The sequence below is a fragment of the Candida oxycetoniae genome, assembly GCF_023343755.2.
Source record: "Candida oxycetoniae strain CBS 10844 chromosome Unknown scaffold7, whole genome shotgun sequence".
Classification (NCBI taxonomy): domain Eukaryota; kingdom Fungi; phylum Ascomycota; class Pichiomycetes; order Serinales; family Debaryomycetaceae; genus Lodderomyces; species Lodderomyces oxycetoniae.
The window spans coordinates 158,900-177,748 of NW_026055364.1; the positions used below are offsets into that span (position 1 = coordinate 158,900).

General features: G+C 37.4%; 6 protein-coding genes across 6 annotated transcripts; all 6 read right to left on the reverse strand. All coding sequences in view use genetic code 12, as the record gives it.

Moving 5' to 3' along the window:
• Positions 1-114: 114 nt before the first annotated feature.
• On the reverse strand, positions 115-2,574 carry SEC10 (exocyst subunit; the record flags this gene model as incomplete). The annotated part of the gene is made up of 1 exon (XM_049326434.1): positions 115-2,574. The coding sequence occupies one exon, from the start codon at positions 2,572-2,574 to the stop codon at positions 115-117; it is 2,460 nt and encodes an 819-aa protein (XP_049182413.1).
• A 386-nt stretch (positions 2,575-2,960) lies between these two features.
• UBI3 (ubiquitin-ribosomal 40S subunit protein S31 fusion protein) lies at positions 2,961-3,416 on the reverse strand (the record flags this gene model as incomplete). Its single annotated transcript, XM_049326435.1, has 1 exon — positions 2,961-3,416. The coding sequence occupies one exon, from the start codon at positions 3,414-3,416 to the stop codon at positions 2,961-2,963; it is 456 nt and encodes a 151-aa protein (XP_049182414.1).
• A 1,737-nt stretch (positions 3,417-5,153) lies between these two features.
• On the reverse strand, positions 5,154-5,696 carry KGF56_000516 (uncharacterized protein; the record flags this gene model as incomplete). Its single annotated transcript, XM_049326436.1, has 1 exon — positions 5,154-5,696. One exon carries the CDS (start codon positions 5,694-5,696, stop codon positions 5,154-5,156), a length of 543 nt encoding a protein of 180 aa, XP_049182415.1.
• Positions 5,697-6,687: 991 nt separating this feature from the next.
• Positions 6,688-8,715, reverse strand: KGF56_000517 (uncharacterized protein; the record flags this gene model as incomplete). Its single annotated transcript, XM_049326437.1, has 1 exon — positions 6,688-8,715. The coding sequence occupies one exon, from the start codon at positions 8,713-8,715 to the stop codon at positions 6,688-6,690; it is 2,028 nt and encodes a 675-aa protein (XP_049182416.1).
• Positions 8,716-9,047: 332 nt separating this feature from the next.
• Positions 9,048-13,649, reverse strand: GDB1 (bifunctional 4-alpha-glucanotransferase/amylo-alpha-1,6-glucosidase; the record flags this gene model as incomplete). Its single annotated transcript, XM_049326438.1, has 1 exon — positions 9,048-13,649. One exon carries the CDS (start codon positions 13,647-13,649, stop codon positions 9,048-9,050), a length of 4,602 nt encoding a protein of 1,533 aa, XP_049182417.1.
• Positions 13,650-15,421: 1,772 nt separating this feature from the next.
• On the reverse strand, positions 15,422-17,500 carry CST5 (Cst5p; the record flags this gene model as incomplete). Its single annotated transcript, XM_049326439.1, has 1 exon — positions 15,422-17,500. The coding sequence occupies one exon, from the start codon at positions 17,498-17,500 to the stop codon at positions 15,422-15,424; it is 2,079 nt and encodes a 692-aa protein (XP_049182418.1).
• Positions 17,501-18,849: the final 1,349 nt, after the last annotated feature.

An 18,849-nucleotide genomic window follows, 5' to 3' on the forward strand; every position in this document is an offset into this window, starting at 1 on the left:
GATCATATATCAAATGAATTTAGACTTGTCTATACGCTATTTTAATACTTTTGATTTATCACTCAACAAGCCAATTCCTCGTTCCTTACTTTTACTTTTTTTTTTTTTTGTTCTTTATCGAAATTTGAAAAACCTATCAGCATAACTTGGATTGAAATCAGCCCTCTTACTAATATACTGTCTGACAGTATAAGGTCTCATTTGTGACAATTGACCCTCTGTCACCAAGGAGTTTACCAAGTCGGATTGTACTGTGAACAAGTTTCCGATTTCTTTCAAGATTTGAAATTTTTCAGATAAAATAGGAATGTTCCACTCATCAATCCGGCTTTGGTATTGTAGCACATCTTTTGTTAATACAATCCCACCTATAGAGTTGACAGAAAACTTCATATAGTGCTCAAGCAACTGGTTCAAAAACTTTGTGCCAAAAGTGATCAAAAATGTTTCCAAATTAGCACCACTAAGGGCCATGCTGATATTGGCATACATTTCTTCCAAAAATGCGCTTACTGCTTCACAAGCCTCGGTATCCTCTTCAATCTTATCACATAAAAAGTCCTTCTTTTTCTGTTTATTAAGCAAGTTTTGGGTTTGCGTTAAGCTATATTCAATCGTCTTCATTAGTAATTCATTTATGCCTATTTCGTTTCTCTTTACAAAATCATTGATTAAAGTTTTTGCCTTGTTTTTGGCAACAGGAACGCTTGCCAAACATGGAAAGATGATCTTTTTGGCACACGTAGATAAACAAAAAAGGACTTCCTTTTTAAACTGAATTGAATAAAGGTTCAAGAAAAAGTCCAGACTTTGTAATTGAACCTCCTCGCGAACAGAAAGCTTATCAAAATTAGAAATCAATATACTTAATGCAGTTATTGAATGCTCAGGAGCTTTATTAGGAGATATTTCCAAGACTCGCCCTATGGATTCTGCAACGGTCTTGATTAATGTCTCAATTGTTTCAATCGCTGCAAGCTCGTCCTCTTCAAGCTCTAATTTGGAAATTCCCCGGTCATTTTGCATTCTTTCATTTAATTTGGTCTTTACGTATTGCTTAAATTGGGCCATTTTCTTTCTTTCGTTTACAAAGGAAATGTGCTCATTCTCCGCTGACTTCAACTCGTATCCACTAGCATCATTCTTTGTGATTTGGTCTGAAAACGTTTCAGGATCCAATTTTTTGAGAGCACAGCCTACAGCTTCTTCTATGCTTCTCTTTTCTTGTACGAGGTAAACATCGTCTCGCACGTATTCCTGGAACAATGAGGTATACAATTGGTCCAATACCAAAAGAAGGGTCCCGTCCTTATTGAAATCCTCAGTTATTAAATAATCTTTTATTTCATGAGTGAAATCAAACATCAACTTCTTCAAGGAACTCAAGAGCTTAAGATGGTCCAACGTACTTTTCTTTACAGAAAGAGCCAACAATGTCGTGACTTTTTGTTTGATAGCACCATCAAATATTCTTTGAATCAACTTTGTCAAGACCATATCAGGATCATTGAATACTTTCTTGCTGATCCTTGCTTTCGATTTTATTTCAAACTTTGTATTCGTTATAAAGTTTTGTAATTTTGGATTGGACTCTAAGGCATCGCCATGAACATCGATTGATTTTGGATGATTCCGAGTATAGGTACCCTTGTACTTTTTCCTCATCTTTCCTTCCTCCGCTGTCGCCTCATCATAATCGCCATAACCATCATCCTCCTCCTCCTCCTCCTCCTCCTCATCCTCATCATCGTAATCATCATCATCCTCTTCTTCATTGCTGATTGCACTTTTTCTCACAAATGTTTCAACCAAGTTTGTTCCGTCGTTATATGCAAATAAAATAGTCGCTATTTTGTTCATCTTTTGAATATCGACATTACCATCAGAATGCTCATCTCCTTCCAAGAGTGTTTCAAAAAGGTGTAGCAATTCATCCTCCATAGCTTGTCCATACTCCTTAATTGTCTCAAGACATTTCAAAGTTGACGGAAGCGACTCATCACTAATACGGCTTGCTAATTTCATCAAGTGTCTTATTGATTTCGCACATTTCACATTATCCTCAACCTTGCTGCTCGAGCGCATTGTTTCCAAGGGTGCATAGTTGCCCTTTGTATAAAATCCATGATATGCTCTGATTAAGAAAATAGTTTCTTGAGATTTGTCCCGCGATGTCGATATCTTACTCAATGTCATACCCAAGGGGCTGATTTTACTAGACACCTCTGAAATCTGATTATCTAGATAATTGAATTTGCTAGTTGTGTCAGCAATTTGTTGACTAAGACCAAGGACATTTTCTGAATGCTTCAACTCAAATGTATCCACCTGTTCTTCTCCCTTGGATTCTTGGATCTTGGCTTCGATATTCAACTGATTTAGCTCTCTTAGTGTACTTTCAAATGAACGAATATAAGGCTTGGGGTCAAGATATGCTTTGCTATTAATCTCCGCTCCTTTCAAGTAGTGGTCTTTACTAATGTTCTCAACAAATTGATTAATAGAGATCAGGCCATCGACAACGTACTTCTCTACATCAGGATTACTTTCATATAATGAAAACTTTGAGCTCATCTGGAAAACGGTACAGAAAAGAGCCGCCGCTTTGTTAGTACAAGTAAAGAGTGCTGTTTAAAAAGAAAACTTCATCACACACTATCACTATCGCTCCCTTGCAAGAGTGATACACAACAAAAAAAAAACAATCTTCACCCACATACAAAAATTTGGTGAAATACTTTAAAGAAAGACTTGAATCGAAGTCCTTGTATACTGCAGAATCGTAACTGCTCAAGAGGAATAGATGTTTGGAGAGAATAGTATTTGGGAGAATAGTATTTGGAGAGAATAGTTGCTTTTGAAAGTTGACTTTTATTAACTATAGACAATCCAGTTTTTATTCTTATTTCATTGTTAGCAAAAAATAGAAAGAATAAAAAACAAAGGATGATTTAGGTCAATTAGTTAGCTCTCAAGGTCAAGTGACATTTACCACAGTATTGTCTGTTCTTCATGTCAGCCATAAAAATACCAGCACCACAAGTTGGAGCAGGACATTCTCTTCTCAATCTTTCGACATTTCCGTCATTGTCAACCTTGTAGTATGTCAAGACAGCCAACTTGTTCTTTTTATGCTTGTGCTTGATCTTCTTTGGGGTGGTGTAAACCTTCTTCTTTCTCTTTTTACCACCACCTCTCAATCTCAAGACCAAATGCAAAGTTGATTCCTTTTGGATATTGTAGTCAGATAAGGTTCTACCATCCTCTAATTGTTTACCAGCGAAAATCAATCTTTGCTGATCTGGTGGAATTCCCTCCTTGTCTTGAATCTTGGACTTAACATTGTCAATGGTGTCTGATGACTCGACCTCTAAAGTGATGGTCTTCCCGGTAAGGGTCTTTACGAAAATTTGCATTTTTGGCTTGTCTGCAAAGGAGTGCTTCTTTCTTACCAAAAAGTTATACCGTCTAGAAGATCAAACCTATTTGCGATGGGGAAAGTAACTGAAAAAAAAAATTAATTATTCACTGCCAGTGTTGGCAAGCTAGCAAAAAAAAAAACAGCAACAACAAAAAAAAAGATGTAGGGCACGTGACAGAGTTAGTGAGTTAGGTCTAAGACCCAAAGTAAACAATTGATAAAAGTATATACTTTATGTATGTGATCTGGTTCCTGGTTTCTGCTATCAACCCATTGACTCGAAATGTCAACGTATCCCAGAACACTCCCACCCCCCCTCATCTCAAGAGAAAACCAGAGAACGGTATACCTTTTATTAGTATATAAGAAGAGAAAAGGGTGGTGCCTGATATCAATCAAACCCACCATTCATATCTCTGTTTTGTTTTACTTGTTATTTTTTTTTTTTTTTTGCAACTTCATATTGGGTAAAGTATTGTTCATTAGCTGCTTCTTCTATGCCGGTGCCGGCTAATTTGAGAAAATATTATAGTTAATGTTCTTTTTGTAATTACAGTGTCAAGATAAAGAACTCTTGATTGAGATTTCTTTATTAAATAGATCTAAATTTTAAGGGACTTGCATGGTAATTTTTCACTTCTAAGCTAGCCAAAAAAAAATAAATAGTAAACCCGACACTATCGAGGGGAGCGAGATAGTGGAGCACACTAGCTGTCATTAACACTATCGTGCGACACCATCGAGCATGTCATTAACACTATCGTGCGACACCATCGAGCATGTCATTAACACTATCGTGCGACACCATCGAGCATGTCATTAACACTATCGTGCGACACCATCGAGCATGTCATTAACACTATCGTGCGACACCATCGAGCATGTCATTAACACTATCGTGCGACACTATCGAGCATGTTATTTCCCAACTGTAATGTAAAAATTTCAACCCTCCTATTTTTGCCGTTGTTTTAGTCTCCCTTATTCCAGCTGCACCAGCAAACACTGCTTTACCTTGTGCTCGTGTCTAGTATCACTCTAACATCAGTTGGATTTTTTCTTTCCTTCTTTTTTTTTTTTGACTTTTGACTTTTGTCTGTATTCTTGTTGATAATGGCATTATAAGATGAAAAAGACGTTAAAGTGCCGTCTGCTGTATGCCTTCTACAGTTTGCAGCCATTGATCTATTATCTTTATTTTTATTATTTTTTCTGGCTTGAAAAATTATGCCAAAAATAGATTGTGCATTACGCGACACTAGGGAGCAAAGCGAGCTAGTGGAGCAATATGTAGAGAGTAGCGACACTAGGGAGCGAAGCAGTATGTAGAGAGTAGAGAGTAGCGACACAATAAAACAAGAGACTTGCAAGTTTCAACAAGAACAACCCTTTGCCTTTAGCAAAGAGTTCATATTGTCTATTGTTATACTTTGATATATACAAGAGCAAATGCAAAAAAAAAATAGACTTGAATTGAACATGATGCAAACTAAACCCGTGTGAAAAAAAATTTGACGAATATACCTGTAGTCTTTCATCGAATTATCTATGCTCTTCTTCCCCTTCTCTCCTTCTCTCCTCTCCTTTTCTCCTTCTCTCCTCTCCTTTTCTCCTTTTCTCCTCTCCTTTTCTCCTTTTCTCCTCTCCTTTTCTCCTTTTCTCCTTTCCTCCTTCTCTCCCTCTCATTTTCTCATTTTTTCATTTTCTTATTTTGTCTCTCTTTCCTCAAAGCTTACTTAAAGACACCATTTTCTTCCCAATTTTTAGCGAGGTTATTTAAAACCCCGTCAAATGCTAATTTTCCTTTACTTGCATTCTGGCCAAACCTTTCGATTGACCAATCCTCTAATTTATCGCAAATTCTTCCTATAGATGCAAATGCTGTTATCTCAGCACTTTGATTAAACGTTGTCTTGTGGTTGGGCAACTGAAAATCGGGTTTGTATATCACAGTTTCTTTGACTAGCAAAAGATGGTTCATTGTTAAGTTCATTGATTTCATAACAAGGGACTTATTATTCAAGTCAATTTCCGATACTTCTCGTACATAACTTAATGATGCGCCACCAACAATAAATGATAACCAGTTAGGTATTGCTTGCTTGCACCCAATCAACCGTTCTGTACGTAGTATATGATTATCAATAATAGATCTGTTCAAAGTATCTACCGAGATCACATGCACCGAGAGCTCATTGGGATATTTCTGCCAATTAGCAGCGGTGACTTGGTCCCAGGGGTAACTAAATTCGTACTTTGATTGAAAAAGCTTCATTCTGTTTACAAGTGGGGGGGGAAGAAGTAGTATCAAGTGTCAGCGGTCGAGAGTGAGAAAAATGTGCCAGAATATATATATATATACAAGTTTTCAGTGTAGTGTCAAGAAGTAGATGGAAATTTCAAAGATAAAGAATTTTTTTTTTTTTTTTTTTTTTTTTTTTTTTTTTTTTTTTTTTTTTTTTTTTNGAAATTTCAAAGATAAAAAATTTTTTTTTTTTTTTTTTTTTTTTTTTTTTCGTTTCTTTTTCGTCTGATTTGCTCTTTTTAACTCAATGTATTCCGAATTAGGAATTAAAGCCTCATAATCTAGAGATCTGAATTACAATCAAGAGATTTAACTCACTATAGTAATGGTGGTGGTAGGGGAGGATATGATGATTATTAGAAAGATTTCAGACATGTACAGAGATTTATACCTAGAAGGTGAATTCAATTGTTTTTCACTGTCTAACTATAAAGGGACCCACCTTATAAAAGCTCTTGTGACTAAATTGAGATTTGTCTTTTCTTTTTTTTTTTTTTTTTCTTTTTTTCAATTGATCCTGTCATGCGAAGTTGTAAGAATTACCCCGGAGATTGCGAGATGGAAAAAGTATTGTTGTTTGTTTATAAGCCTCACAATTTGCCTTTATTACTTGATATTAAAACTATGTCACGGAAATTGATTCCATATTGTGGTGGCAGTGATAGTTGGGGGGGGGGGGAAGACTCCGATGTAACAATCTCTCCAAGAGCTAATTTCTAGAAAGAGGTAATTTCTAGAAAGAGGTAATTTCTAGAAAAAGCTAATTTCTAGGGAGAGGTAACTTCTAGGGAGAGGTAACTTCTAGGGAGAGGTAACTTCTAGGGAGAGGTAATTTCTAGGGAGAGGTAATTTCTAGGGAGGTCATCGGTCATAAGGTTAACCACAGTATCGGGTAAAAAACAAAAAACAAAAAATACAACCCCGTGGGTTTTGATTGATAAACTCTAATTTAATATCCTTGTTATATTGCATTATTATCCGACTCTTCTCCATTGCTGCTGCTGTATGACGAATCTTCAGTATCACTACTGTCAATACTGATATCCGTGGTTGAAAACAATTTCTTTATCTTCATTATTTTTTTTTTCGTTGCCGAGTTCTCTTTTGAAGTTGAATTGACCGATTTAGTACCATTTCTAGAACGTCGTTTTTCAAGACCAATTATCTTACTTTGTAAATCGCCACCTTTATCAACCGTTGATTTTTTTGCCTTCTCTGTAGAAGAAAAAGACCTAGAATTGTTCTGGGTTGAGCCACTTATGGGTTTGCAACTACGTGTATGCGGAGCACTAGACTCCACATCAAGAAAGGAGTTCCAACTAGGACTGGACGAGGCAATCAGTGAAAAATCTTTCTCCCGAGATTCATCAACAGGTTCAACTGCATCACTATTTGCCACACCTTGACTACTTTTCTTTTCAATCTCAAACATGTTATTCAAACCTGTTGTTTTTTCTTCCTTGTCTTCGTCCTTTTCTTTTTCTTCTTTTTTAAACAGCTGGTGTTGACTTGTGCTTGCCAAAGCTGCGGCTGGTGATGTACGAGCCTTCTTCTTGGGATCTCCTTGCAACTCATTAATTGATTTGGAATGACGGTTGTTTTGTGAAGGTGAAACATCACTCTCTGAACTGCTGCTCTGGCCACTAGTTTCAATCTCATCACTTAACAATGATGTACCATAACCAGCTGGTTTCACTTGAAGAAGAAGATTATCTCTAATACTAGTTTTGGTAATCTGTGACATCATGCTTCGTGTAACACGTGATTTCAAAACTCCAAGTTCGCCATCACCATTACTTTGTTCTGTAATCTCCCTCTCGCGACGCGTTTGCTGTAGTAGATTATTATTATTCTTATTATGACTATTATTATTATTATTATTATTATTATTATTATTATTATTATTATTATTGTTGTTGTTGTTGTTGCAGTTGTTGGAGCCCCAAGTTTCATACAGACCCTGCACACGAGAACACCCTTGACTCGATTTAGTCATTTCTGCGTCAGAAGCGCTCAACGAAATTAACTTAGTATATGGTGATCCTGAATCTCCATAACTCGTGCCATTCTTTTCCACCTCCACCTCCACCGCCACCTGTACCTTTTCCATTTCCTTTTCCTTTTCCTTTTCTATATATGTTGAATTATAAACAGCAACAGCATCATCTTTTTCAAATGTGTTGGGAGGTATTTCAATGTATTTTTGGTTTTGCACTTCCTTCTCCAAAAGCTCATTATCGTATTGCACACTTTTGTTTTCTCCAAAAAATTGACCAATTCCAACTGCTTCTTCAAAAAGAGTCGAAATACTGCTCTGTAAGTTTTCCTCATCTTTCGCCCTTTCTTCGGCATGGCGATTGCAAAGTTCCCTTAGCTCATTATTATGTCGATAGCGTAATGCTTCAAGCTCTAATTTTCTAGTATTCTCATGTTGAACTCTGTGTTGTGCATGGTCTTGAAGCATCTTTGACAATCTCACAAAAGGTGGGTCTGGTTGTTGCACAGCAGTATCTTTTTCTTCAACTTTGACAAGATCTTGACAAGATGGTGTATTCTCATTGTTGTTTGCTGCCGTTGTAGTCGATACGGGGTGAAGAGGCTTCAGCAGAGACGTCGACTCAGTACTTTTGAGGCACTCTACTCTACCATCAATATCATGCTGTTGCTGCTGCTGCTGTTGCTGCTGACGCCGACGACGACGCCGAGCAGTGGTTTTTGTATCAGTAGAGCTTCGAAGTCGCGTGACTTTGGCGGAAAACGAATCATCAATTGAGCTACTATTTATTTTCTCTGTAGACGGATTATCAACACTTTCCAGTACTTGTACTGGAGCAGAACTCGGTTTAACAAAATCCAACTCGCAATTTCTAAAGTCTCTTAAGATTTTGCTCTTCTTGACAACTGGACTAGAATGTGCTAAATCATTCAACCTTCTTCGAGGCAAAACACTTATAGTAGAAGCGTTATTTAAGTCGAGGTGACGAGACATTGCGTCATGTTCATAAAACCTCTTGTTTATTAAAAAGAAATCAATCTCTTCTTTATCTCTTTAATCTTTAATCTTTTATTTATTTTTTTTTTTTTTTTCATCGCAGTTGAATATATGCATCACAAGATTCGATATGTAATGGAACTATTCGATATTGGTGCAACAACAACAACAACAACAACAACAACAACTTTTTGTTTATTTTTTTTTATTCAAAAGAATCTAGCTCTAATCTCATTGTATAGTCTAAATAAACCGGTAATCATATAATACGTACTTCCTACAATATTAACCAACAAAAACGGTGGTTAAAGAAACAAAAAAAAAGAAACTTAACTTTGAAAACGTTCGTCATTCCACAAATCATAGTACAAGTCAAGTAAACATGAACTGCTCCATGCTTGTGTGGGGCTTGAGTCACGGCAAAACTCACCATCTTTGTTAGTCAACTCAGTCAATCCGGCCCAAGGACTATCTTTGATCCATTTGATATGACCCTGGATCCTCTCAGTTAACAATGTCAACAATTCATTGGAAGGTTTGTTGTTTTCTGCCTTGCTAAACGTTTCATTTGCTGAGAAATTGAAATACAAAAATGCTCTCAAGAAGTAGCCAAAGCACCAAACCCATTCGGGACCCTGATGGTAATTTCTTCCTTTGGAAGTAGCAAAATCATCATTGTCGACCGAGTTGTTGTAGTATGGACGGTAGTTGTAATCCAGAGGATCCAAGGTTCTCATACCAACGGGACCACGAATGATTTGATCGGCGTTTCTAATTGCTACGAGCCCATGCTTCTTGTTAAAGAGCTCAGGCGCCACACACATTGCTATTGGGAAATTCGGTCTCAATTGGTAATCCTCATAAGGTTTTCCCGATTTGTACAAGTCCTTGTAAATCCCTCTTCTGTTCACCAATGACTCTTCAATATCATAGTCCCCATCCTCTTCCGCGGTTTCTGGTACATAAAATTTCTTTTCAAAATTCTCTTGTATTAAGGCTTCCCATTCTTTCAAAGTTATCTTTTCTCCATTGGGTTTTTCAACTTTATCATAGTCAAATTTACCTTGTTTGTTTAATGCATTGACCCATCTCAAAGCGCTCTTCAACAATCCTTGTAGTTCAACAGCTGCTCCGTCTCTTGGGGTACCGGGAATTCCCCTATTATGGGCCTTCTCACTTTCTCCCATCTTATCCATCCAAGTTCCACAATTGAGCTGTTGGCCTCCATGGACAAAACCAGTGTCCCAATCAATTCCAACTTCAACGTTGAAACCTTCAGGTTTCATTTGCGAGTCGAGGTTTGGTCCGGCATTGGCTTCTCTGTACTTGATACCTTTTGCGTGACGTTTGAAAACCTCATAAATAATCTCTCTAATTGAAGATTCATAGCTGAATGCTTCTACATCATCATAAGGAATGTATTTATCATCTAAAGGAAAACGTCTGGATACCTTCTCGTCCAAAATAGCAATACCATTTGGCACATTATTAACGTACTCTTGGACTGCTTGTAAGAAAAACCAAACTGCATCTCTTGCATTATATCTAGGATTTCGACCAGCATCCAAGAGGTTGGGAATAAGACCATGTTTTAAAGTCTTTGCAAAAGCAAGAATATGTTGCTTAGCATCATCGTGTCTCTCTGTTACAATCAAGAGCCCTCTAAATGAAATGAAAACATCCCTTCCCCAACATCTCATATAATCGTTGCTAAAATGCGGCAATCCTGCTGCAAGACAAGGAACAGATCTATCAGGTAATAATGAAGTGTTGTTCATAAAGCCAACCATTTGCACACTCGTCAATGCTAAACTTTGAACAAAATTGGTACCCTTCTGAATTGGCTTGCTGAGTAATCTCAAGGCTCTAAACCGTGCTGCCTCGTAAGCAATTCCAACAATCAACGCAAAATAATGTGGCCTCAAATAGTAAGGCACCTTCTCAACAGCATTAAATCGATCACGTAACCAGGCTTGAAATTTCTCCAAACCCTTGGATTTGACAGCATACTTGTCTAATCTATCAACCACATAGTGAAGTGCCCAGTCTCCACTTCTCAAGTGATCACAAATTGGGCTACCAAGATCGTTAGACCAAATGATACTTTTCAAGGCACCCTGCCAACCTTCAAGCCCAGCATAGACCAAGCGCCCATATCCCGGAATATCATAAACATCTTCTTTGCCTGAGCTAGCGTCTAATTCTTCAGGCGAACACCTGTAAAGCAAATTATTCAAATCATACAAGTCGAGTTCTTTAGATGCCTCGATTGCTCCTCTTTTAACATACTCGTCAAGCTGTTTATTGACCCCGGGTATCTCAGTAGAAAACACGGATATGGAACCAGGCAAAAAGGAAGAATTAACTTTGATGATACTGTCACCATTGTTATTGTATTCAACCAGAGGCTCCTCAATGTTTTCAACTTCTACTGGTATACCAGTCAAAAACTCATCATTTTCTTTGTATTCTCCAGTTTTTTTCAAAATGTAACTAAACTCATGCTTAACTTTGCAGCCACCGAGTATAGATGGCGACAATATTTGGTATCCTTCGTGATCAGTAAACTTAGTTCTTGCAATCAAAAACCAACCTTTGCCTGTCCGTGCATTATATCTTTGGATTGTGATATATTGGCCCTCGTGATGAATGTACATTTCGTGATCACGACCAATATCCTCACTTTCCTCAACCAATTCTTGTCTGATTTTGTAGATTTTGGCCTTAACTTTACCAATTCCATTGGTGTCATTTGCACTATATTGTCTTTTTTCGCTTACCACGTCAAGAAGTCGAGGATAGCATTCATCGTAACCGTAAACCGACCCAATTGCAGAAGAACAAAATGCAGCCAATGCTGCGTTTGGCAAAGTATCTTCCACTGTTCTCTTCTGAGCAGGCATTTCGTTGTCGTGAGTACAGTCCATAAAAATCGCATGCGGAGCCGTGCTTGTCAAAACTCTTGGAATCTCCAATTCTGTGTATCCATCAAGAGCTTTGTACTTTTCTGCTGGTTCGTTTTCAGCAGGATAAGAGAACCCACTCAACGGCAACCAAGTTAAAGAGCCAATTGGTCTTCCGCCGTGTTTATGAACCAATGTTGATAATTCACGCACACTCCATGCTTGCATAGCTTCCCTTATCAACGAATTTATGGCCAATCGTTCGACAAAAATCTTGTCCATTTGTTCTGACCCGGAGAAAAGTTCAGCCATAACATACAAGTTAGGATTCACCTTTCTAGCCTCGTCCAAAAGCCTCTCTGCTACATGCAAGGGAGTACTATGGCAGTTATCGATTCTAAATCCATTGAAAACTTTAGCCAGCTCCCTTGTATATTCAATCATTCTATCCCAAAGCTTAGCGGAATCCTCATACTTTGCTCCATATCTCAATTTCACACAATCAGACCAAACAATCACTTCTCGTCTCAAGTATGCTTTTGATTGATCCGAGGCGAAATCTACCAATGGATTACCACCCCAAATCCATCCATTGTTGGCAAGGGCTTGTTTTTTACCCTTGGAATCAACAAATCTTGTAAAATATGCTTCTGTTAATGGTGTTTTTGTAGTAACTTTACCTAATTTCGGTCCATTGTTATCCAACCGTAAGTACCTAATCCTATCGCCAAGTTGCTGTTCAATTGTTTTAATGTCATCATTGTAGGCTGTATACAAGGGCACATTGATTTTGTCAATGATCTTCTCCGCTTTTTGCTTGATAGATTCCTCATCTACATGAATGTCACCGAAAACAGCAAACAAAACAGACAAGAACTTGGATAGGTCTAATTCATTTTCAAATCTACGACCCATGATTGGCTTTTTCCCTTGATTACTAAAGTTCAATACGAAATTTGCTAGTTGATTTAAATCATTGATATCAACTTGAGGAGGAATTTCAGCCTTTTCAATGGAATCTCTATTTCTATTAAGCGTTTTGATTAAGCCATCTATTGCGGCAGATTTATCAAACACATAATATTGCCACAACTTCAATTCCTCAAGAACATGCACTTTGATCCCGTTCATCACTTTTGCAAGGTCCAGATCATTGTTGATTGAAGTTGGCAAATTGAATTCTTCCAATTTATCGCTAAACTCTAGCAATTTACCATCCAACTCAATTGCAGCGGTCAAATGAGGTGCGGTATCTTGATTGTAACCAGATTCCGGTGAGTCCTTTAGCCACTCGGAGTTGTTTGCCGTATGATTCCACACGACATCGGTTACACTCAACAATTCATTGTCATTCAACACCTTATGTATTTGCTTCGTGGCGATCTTTTGATCCTTGAAAATTTTGGGATCCCATTTCAATTGATCATAGATAGAATAAGGAGAATCGGACTCTCCCCTTTCCTGAAGAGGCGTAAAGTGAATCACATTGTAGCCCTTTTCCTTAACATTGTGGAAAAATTGTGACCATTTTTCATATGGACCTATCCACTTGGAAACTATCGATTGAACATTTATATTGTTGAAGGGCATAAACTTGCCATTGATCGTTAAACGAGGGGGTACGTCAAAATAAAACTTTTCCGTTTTCTTCAACTTTTCATCCTCATCTTCATCATCATCCTCGTAGGTAAAGTAATAATTGTAAGCGCCTGGTCTATGAATCTGTACCTTGATCACAATGTCTTGATGAAACGAGGACTCAATTGGATAGCTGTTATACTTGTACCTATCAAACTCGTCTTCATAGCGTTTTGGGACATTAATGTGAAATACACCTTTCCTAGATACTTTGCTAGCAGCATTCAATTGAAAGTGTAAGTTGAATATCGCATCTCCTTCCTTATAACCCTCCGTGTAGTCATTAGCCGGGAGACTTAAAACACCATGGTCGACTTTTTCATTATTTATAGGTTCTCCTAAATTGGACAACCTGAATAATATCGTGTTTGCTTTTGTTGGTTGAGCCATTGTTGGTTTATGATCTATCCTAGATAACGAGAAAGGTATACAGTTGAACAAGAGTCGAAATACCAAGTTTTTAATAAGAATAAAGGGGAATTTTAAAAATTGAGTAATTGACATCTGAAACGCCAGCAAGAGACCATTCCGTACAAGGAGAAGAAACAAAAGGGGAGTCAAGAGATGATGGGTGATGGACTTATTATTTTTCGCAATGTATGAAAAAAAGAATAGCAAGTTAAGAATGAAATAATGCAAACGCCCGATTCTTATGTGCGACTTTTTTTTTATATACTCGGAACCAACCAAAATTTTTTTTTGGTTGGTTGTATCGAAAAACTTTCTGGTGATGGAGGTTTATCAACACTTGATAAAAGACCTCCCCCTTTTTCACTCAACCCCCCTTCCCCTTCTCCCCCTCTCCCCCTAGATGTCTGGGCAACAAAAAAAAAAAATTAAAAAAAAAAACAAACTTTGCGTCTTAAGCCTGTGTTCTATTGAGAATCGTATTCTCTACAATTAAGCATTTATAAGTAAAGCTCAGGTTTTGCGTTTCATCCTTACTTGAGATTTTCATGATAAAGATGGTTTTTGTTGAAAACTGACACACGGATCAACGAGTTTGGTTGTCGTAAATTTACGACAAAGAAAACCGTTTAAGTTTTCTGACATTTCCTTACTGTTTTTATTTTTCCCGCATTAGGTTGATACTATATCGAGATGATTCATGATTGACTGCGAAATGTTGATATTGATATTGTGTCTTTCTCATCTTTTCTTTTTGTTTTTACAAAGTAAGCTATAATTGTCATTGTATATTATGTTTTACGAGTTAGTTGTCTTGACAATAGCGTCTTCATACGTATTTGCCATATATGCTTTTCAGCCAATAGGTTTGAGACTCAAGAGTAGAGACGATTTAAAAGTTATCAATTATAGATTTAAAAGAGTGAGCATACTATGTCTAATTCTCTTTCTAGTGGTACCTTTGATAGTTGGTGATACATTTCAAAACAATGTGCGCCAGATAGGATTGATTCCCGGATATACCAATACATTTAGTCTTTTAACAGACATTAGCAATATCTGGTACTCGATTATATTTGTTTGCGTATTATTTTCATCTTCAATTTTTCAGTTGCTAGAAGGTGGTGCAAGTCACCAACTTGAAGAGACACCGTTTCTCATACGAGATTGTTTGTTTGCACCTATAACAGAGGAATTAATATATCGTGGGTTTGTATCACTGGTAGTTGTCAAAGAGTGTCCCAGTTTCCTTAAAACTACTCCCTATCTATTTGGATTTGCTCACATTCATCATGGCTGGCAATTGTACCGAAAAAACATTGCTTGGCAACAGGTACTTTTGACTACAGCATTTCAATTCACATACACTTCTCTATTTGGATACTTGAGTAATTGGATTTATTTCAAGACCTTGAACTTATGGTGTCCCATCATCTTACATATGGGATGTAATTACTTTGGGTTTCCTACATTTAGAATAGACTCAAAGAACAAGGTTGTTCAATTTATTTATTACATCTTGATATTACTCGGCGTTTGCTACGCTTGTAATGAGTTCATTAGCAAAGAGTAATGAAGATGATGAAAAAAAACAAAAAAAAAAACATCACTTTGTTATATCTTATCAATATAAACGTAATATCTCTTACAAAATGTTGCTGTACAAATCCCGCTCTTTTCGATAGAAACCTAAAAAAAGAAAAATAAACAACCGTTCAACCATTCACCCACTTTTAAAAGCACCTTCCCCTCTTTCAAGACAAAGCATGGTCTACTTGAGAAATTAAACTCTCCAAACCTTTCAAATCAAGATTCTTTGATGATTTTGGCACTTCAAGCGCATTCTTGATTATTTCATCATCCGAATCGATATCCGAGTCACTCGTTTCTTCTTCTTTTTCTGCAGCAGCAATATCTAAAGATTCCATTGAATTGCCTCCTCCAATATTCAAGTCCTGCTTAAAAGTTTCGGAGGGGGACAATTCACTCAACATTGCATTGTTTTCCTCTTCACTCTCATGCAGCTGTAGCAAGGACAGTAACATCTTGCTATTATCGGCTTGACATATATGAGGATACTCTATTTGCAAATTAATTGAGCTCGTTATCTTCTCTTTAGGCAATTCCAATCTTTTATCCATTAGCATAATAATCCACTTTTCGGTAATTGAACTAATGTTCGATTTAACTAGTACTATATTATTCACTTCTTGAGATGTTGTTTTTTGTTCCGGACCCCAAATAGGAGATAATTTCAAAATCGAGCCTTGAGTTGAAACCTCCACCATGTTAATATCCAGGAAAATAGGTTTCATTACTTGGTCCCATATGACAATATACCTTTCAAATAGATAAACAAATTTTAGGGAAAAAAACTCTTCTTCGTTGCCAAATGCTACTTCAAGATTATCAGCGACTCTTAGTTTCCCTAGTTGCAATAATCTTGATAGGTTGAAGTTGGGGCATTGTTCTAGCATAAACTTGATTAATTGATCATTTATAACCTCTGCTTCTAATGTACCAACGAGTACTCCGTCGTTTATATCGTAACACTCGGTGAACGTGGATGATATAGTTGCATTTGGTGAGGGAGACCGCATTCCAAATTCCAAAAAGCTCGAATCCATGCTTCTTCTTCTCCTTGTTTTCATACTCGAGATTAATTGTTGAGAATTAGGATAGTTTAGAGTTGTTCTTAGGGCTCGAAAGTTAGCACTTTGGGTATTTACATCATGAGAATACCCTCCTATTGCACCAACATCCACCGAGTCACGTGTTTCATTTTGACTTTGACCTTGGATTTGGCTCTGGCTTTGGCTTTGGCTTTGACCTTGGCTTTGACCTTGCTCATTCCTCAATAATGGTTGTGCAGGAGCTGGTCTTTTTGGAGTCAAGGAAGTATTTGACTTTCGTAAAATGGAGTTGAGTTTTTTGTTTTCAATTTCAACTTTGAATTGACCATTGCAATTACTCCCAAAGCAATACTTTGCAAATACAGTTTTTGGATGAGTATCGGTAGATGGAATATGTCTTGTTTTCTCGAGCTCATCAATCTCCTTTCCAAACATGGTTTTAAAACACTCAAAATGAACGGAATCTCCGCAGCACAAATTAAGTATACGCTCACTTTGGAAAATTGTCAGTAGCAATTCACTACATATAAAACAACAATTTTCCATTGGTTTTGCAACTAGTTGTTGTTCAGAAGAGTTTACACACAGGTCAGCTGCAAATATCTGTGACAATGTTGCATGTGACTGTTGTTGTTGTTGTTGTTGTTGTTGCAAAGTCGAATGCAAATGAGGCGAGTTGTTGTGCAAAATGCTTGCAAATGAAAGATTCAACTCTTTTATTGGAGTTCCAAACTTGTTCTTGTAGTCATAGTAAGCCGGCTCTTTCCTGCTTATAGGAGAGCCGCCGTCGTTGTTGTTGTTGTGGGTGTCTTCGTTACCTTTGTCATTTGTAAGCCTTGAAAGATAATAGCCAGGTTCATGTTTGGGGGTTCTTGTTGGCGTATGCAAATAGGACAGGGGCTTTACAAATAGATTCGACAGACCTTGAAGCTGCTTATTGATACTTTTTGTCGCTCTCAAGAGGTCACGCCAATTCTTCCTAGAAGATGGCGGGGTTATAACTGGATTTGATGTTGATGTTGGAGTTCTGGGTAATGTTGTTGATGTCTGGGTACTTTTTGCAGGACATGGAGAACTTATTGGAGTTTCTAGGGCAGGTGATTGAGACCCTGCCAGGATTTTGAAGGACTTTGGCGTAGGGTTTCTACTACTAATTGATTCTAGATTTGGATTTGTATTACCTAAGGAAACTTCCAACATTAATAGTAGCAGTACACACGGGTTTGGACAATAAATGTTTTACTACTCTATCTTTTAATCTTTTATGGCTGATCTTTTATGATGACTAGATATCATTTTCCTTTTTTTCTTTTCCTGCTTTTTTTTTTTTACTTGCTATCTTCCTATTTCATGCTTCAACCAGCAACAGCTAATTTTCCAAGGGGATTAAGTAGGTTTTAGAACTTGTTTGATAATCAAAATAAATGCATTCTGCAGCTTTTCTAAACTCGCCAACGTATTTGTTTGAAATTGAATAGTTTTCTTTTACCAAGCAGCTTTAATTATTAGACCTCTTACTCTTTATGACCTGCATTCTTTCTGCCCCCTCTAAAGTGAAACCAAATACCTCTACAATGCTAGCCCTTTTTTTCCATAGTGTTTCAAAACAATTGAAAAATGTTTCAGATGTTTCAGATAAGCTGAAAAGGATGCGCCGCACGAAAAATGAAACAGACACTACCTGCCACCATCGAGCGAAGTGGAGCAACACTAGCTGCCTCTATCGAGCGGAGCGAGATAGTGGAGCAGCGCTGACTAGTGACATCATCGACAGTAAATGCAGTAAATAGTAGACACTAAACATTAGGCTATAGGCAGTAAACGAAGAGGCAATAGGCAGTAGAGGCAGTAAATAGTAGACAGTAGAGGCAATAGGCAATAGACAATAGGCAGTAGAGACAGTAGAGGCAATAGGCAATAGGCAGTAGAGACAGTGGGGGCAATAGGCAATAGACAGTAGAGGCAATAGGCAATAGACAGTAGAGGCAATAGGCAATAGACAGTAGAGGCAATAGGCAATAGACAGTAGAGGCAATAGGCAATAGACAGTAGAGGCAATAGGCAATAGACAGTAGAGGCAATAGGCAATAGACAGTAGAGACAGTGGGGGCAATAGGCAATAGACAGTAGAGGCAATAGGCAATAGGCAGTAGAAAGTAGACAGTATACATTTGAGAATAGATAGTAGGCAGTAGAGGGTACATTTGAGAGTAGAGAGTAGAGAGTAGGCAGTAGAGATAGAGATAGTAGGAGTAAATAAAGAGGTAGGTAGTAGACAGGAGAGAGCATAAAAATAGGTAATAGAGATAGTAGGTAATATACAGTAGACAGTATTATATTCTGTAAACAGTATACCATAACCAGTATACAGTATACCATAACCAGTATACAGTATACCATAACCAGTATACAGTATACAGTATACAGTATCAATATACATTCAATGCAATTCCAATTTTTTTGTTGCCATTAACAACAATAATCGAACACACGCGTTTAATTACGTTTCTCATTTTTAGTCATTTCTAATGGCAACCCCAGTTTTTGGC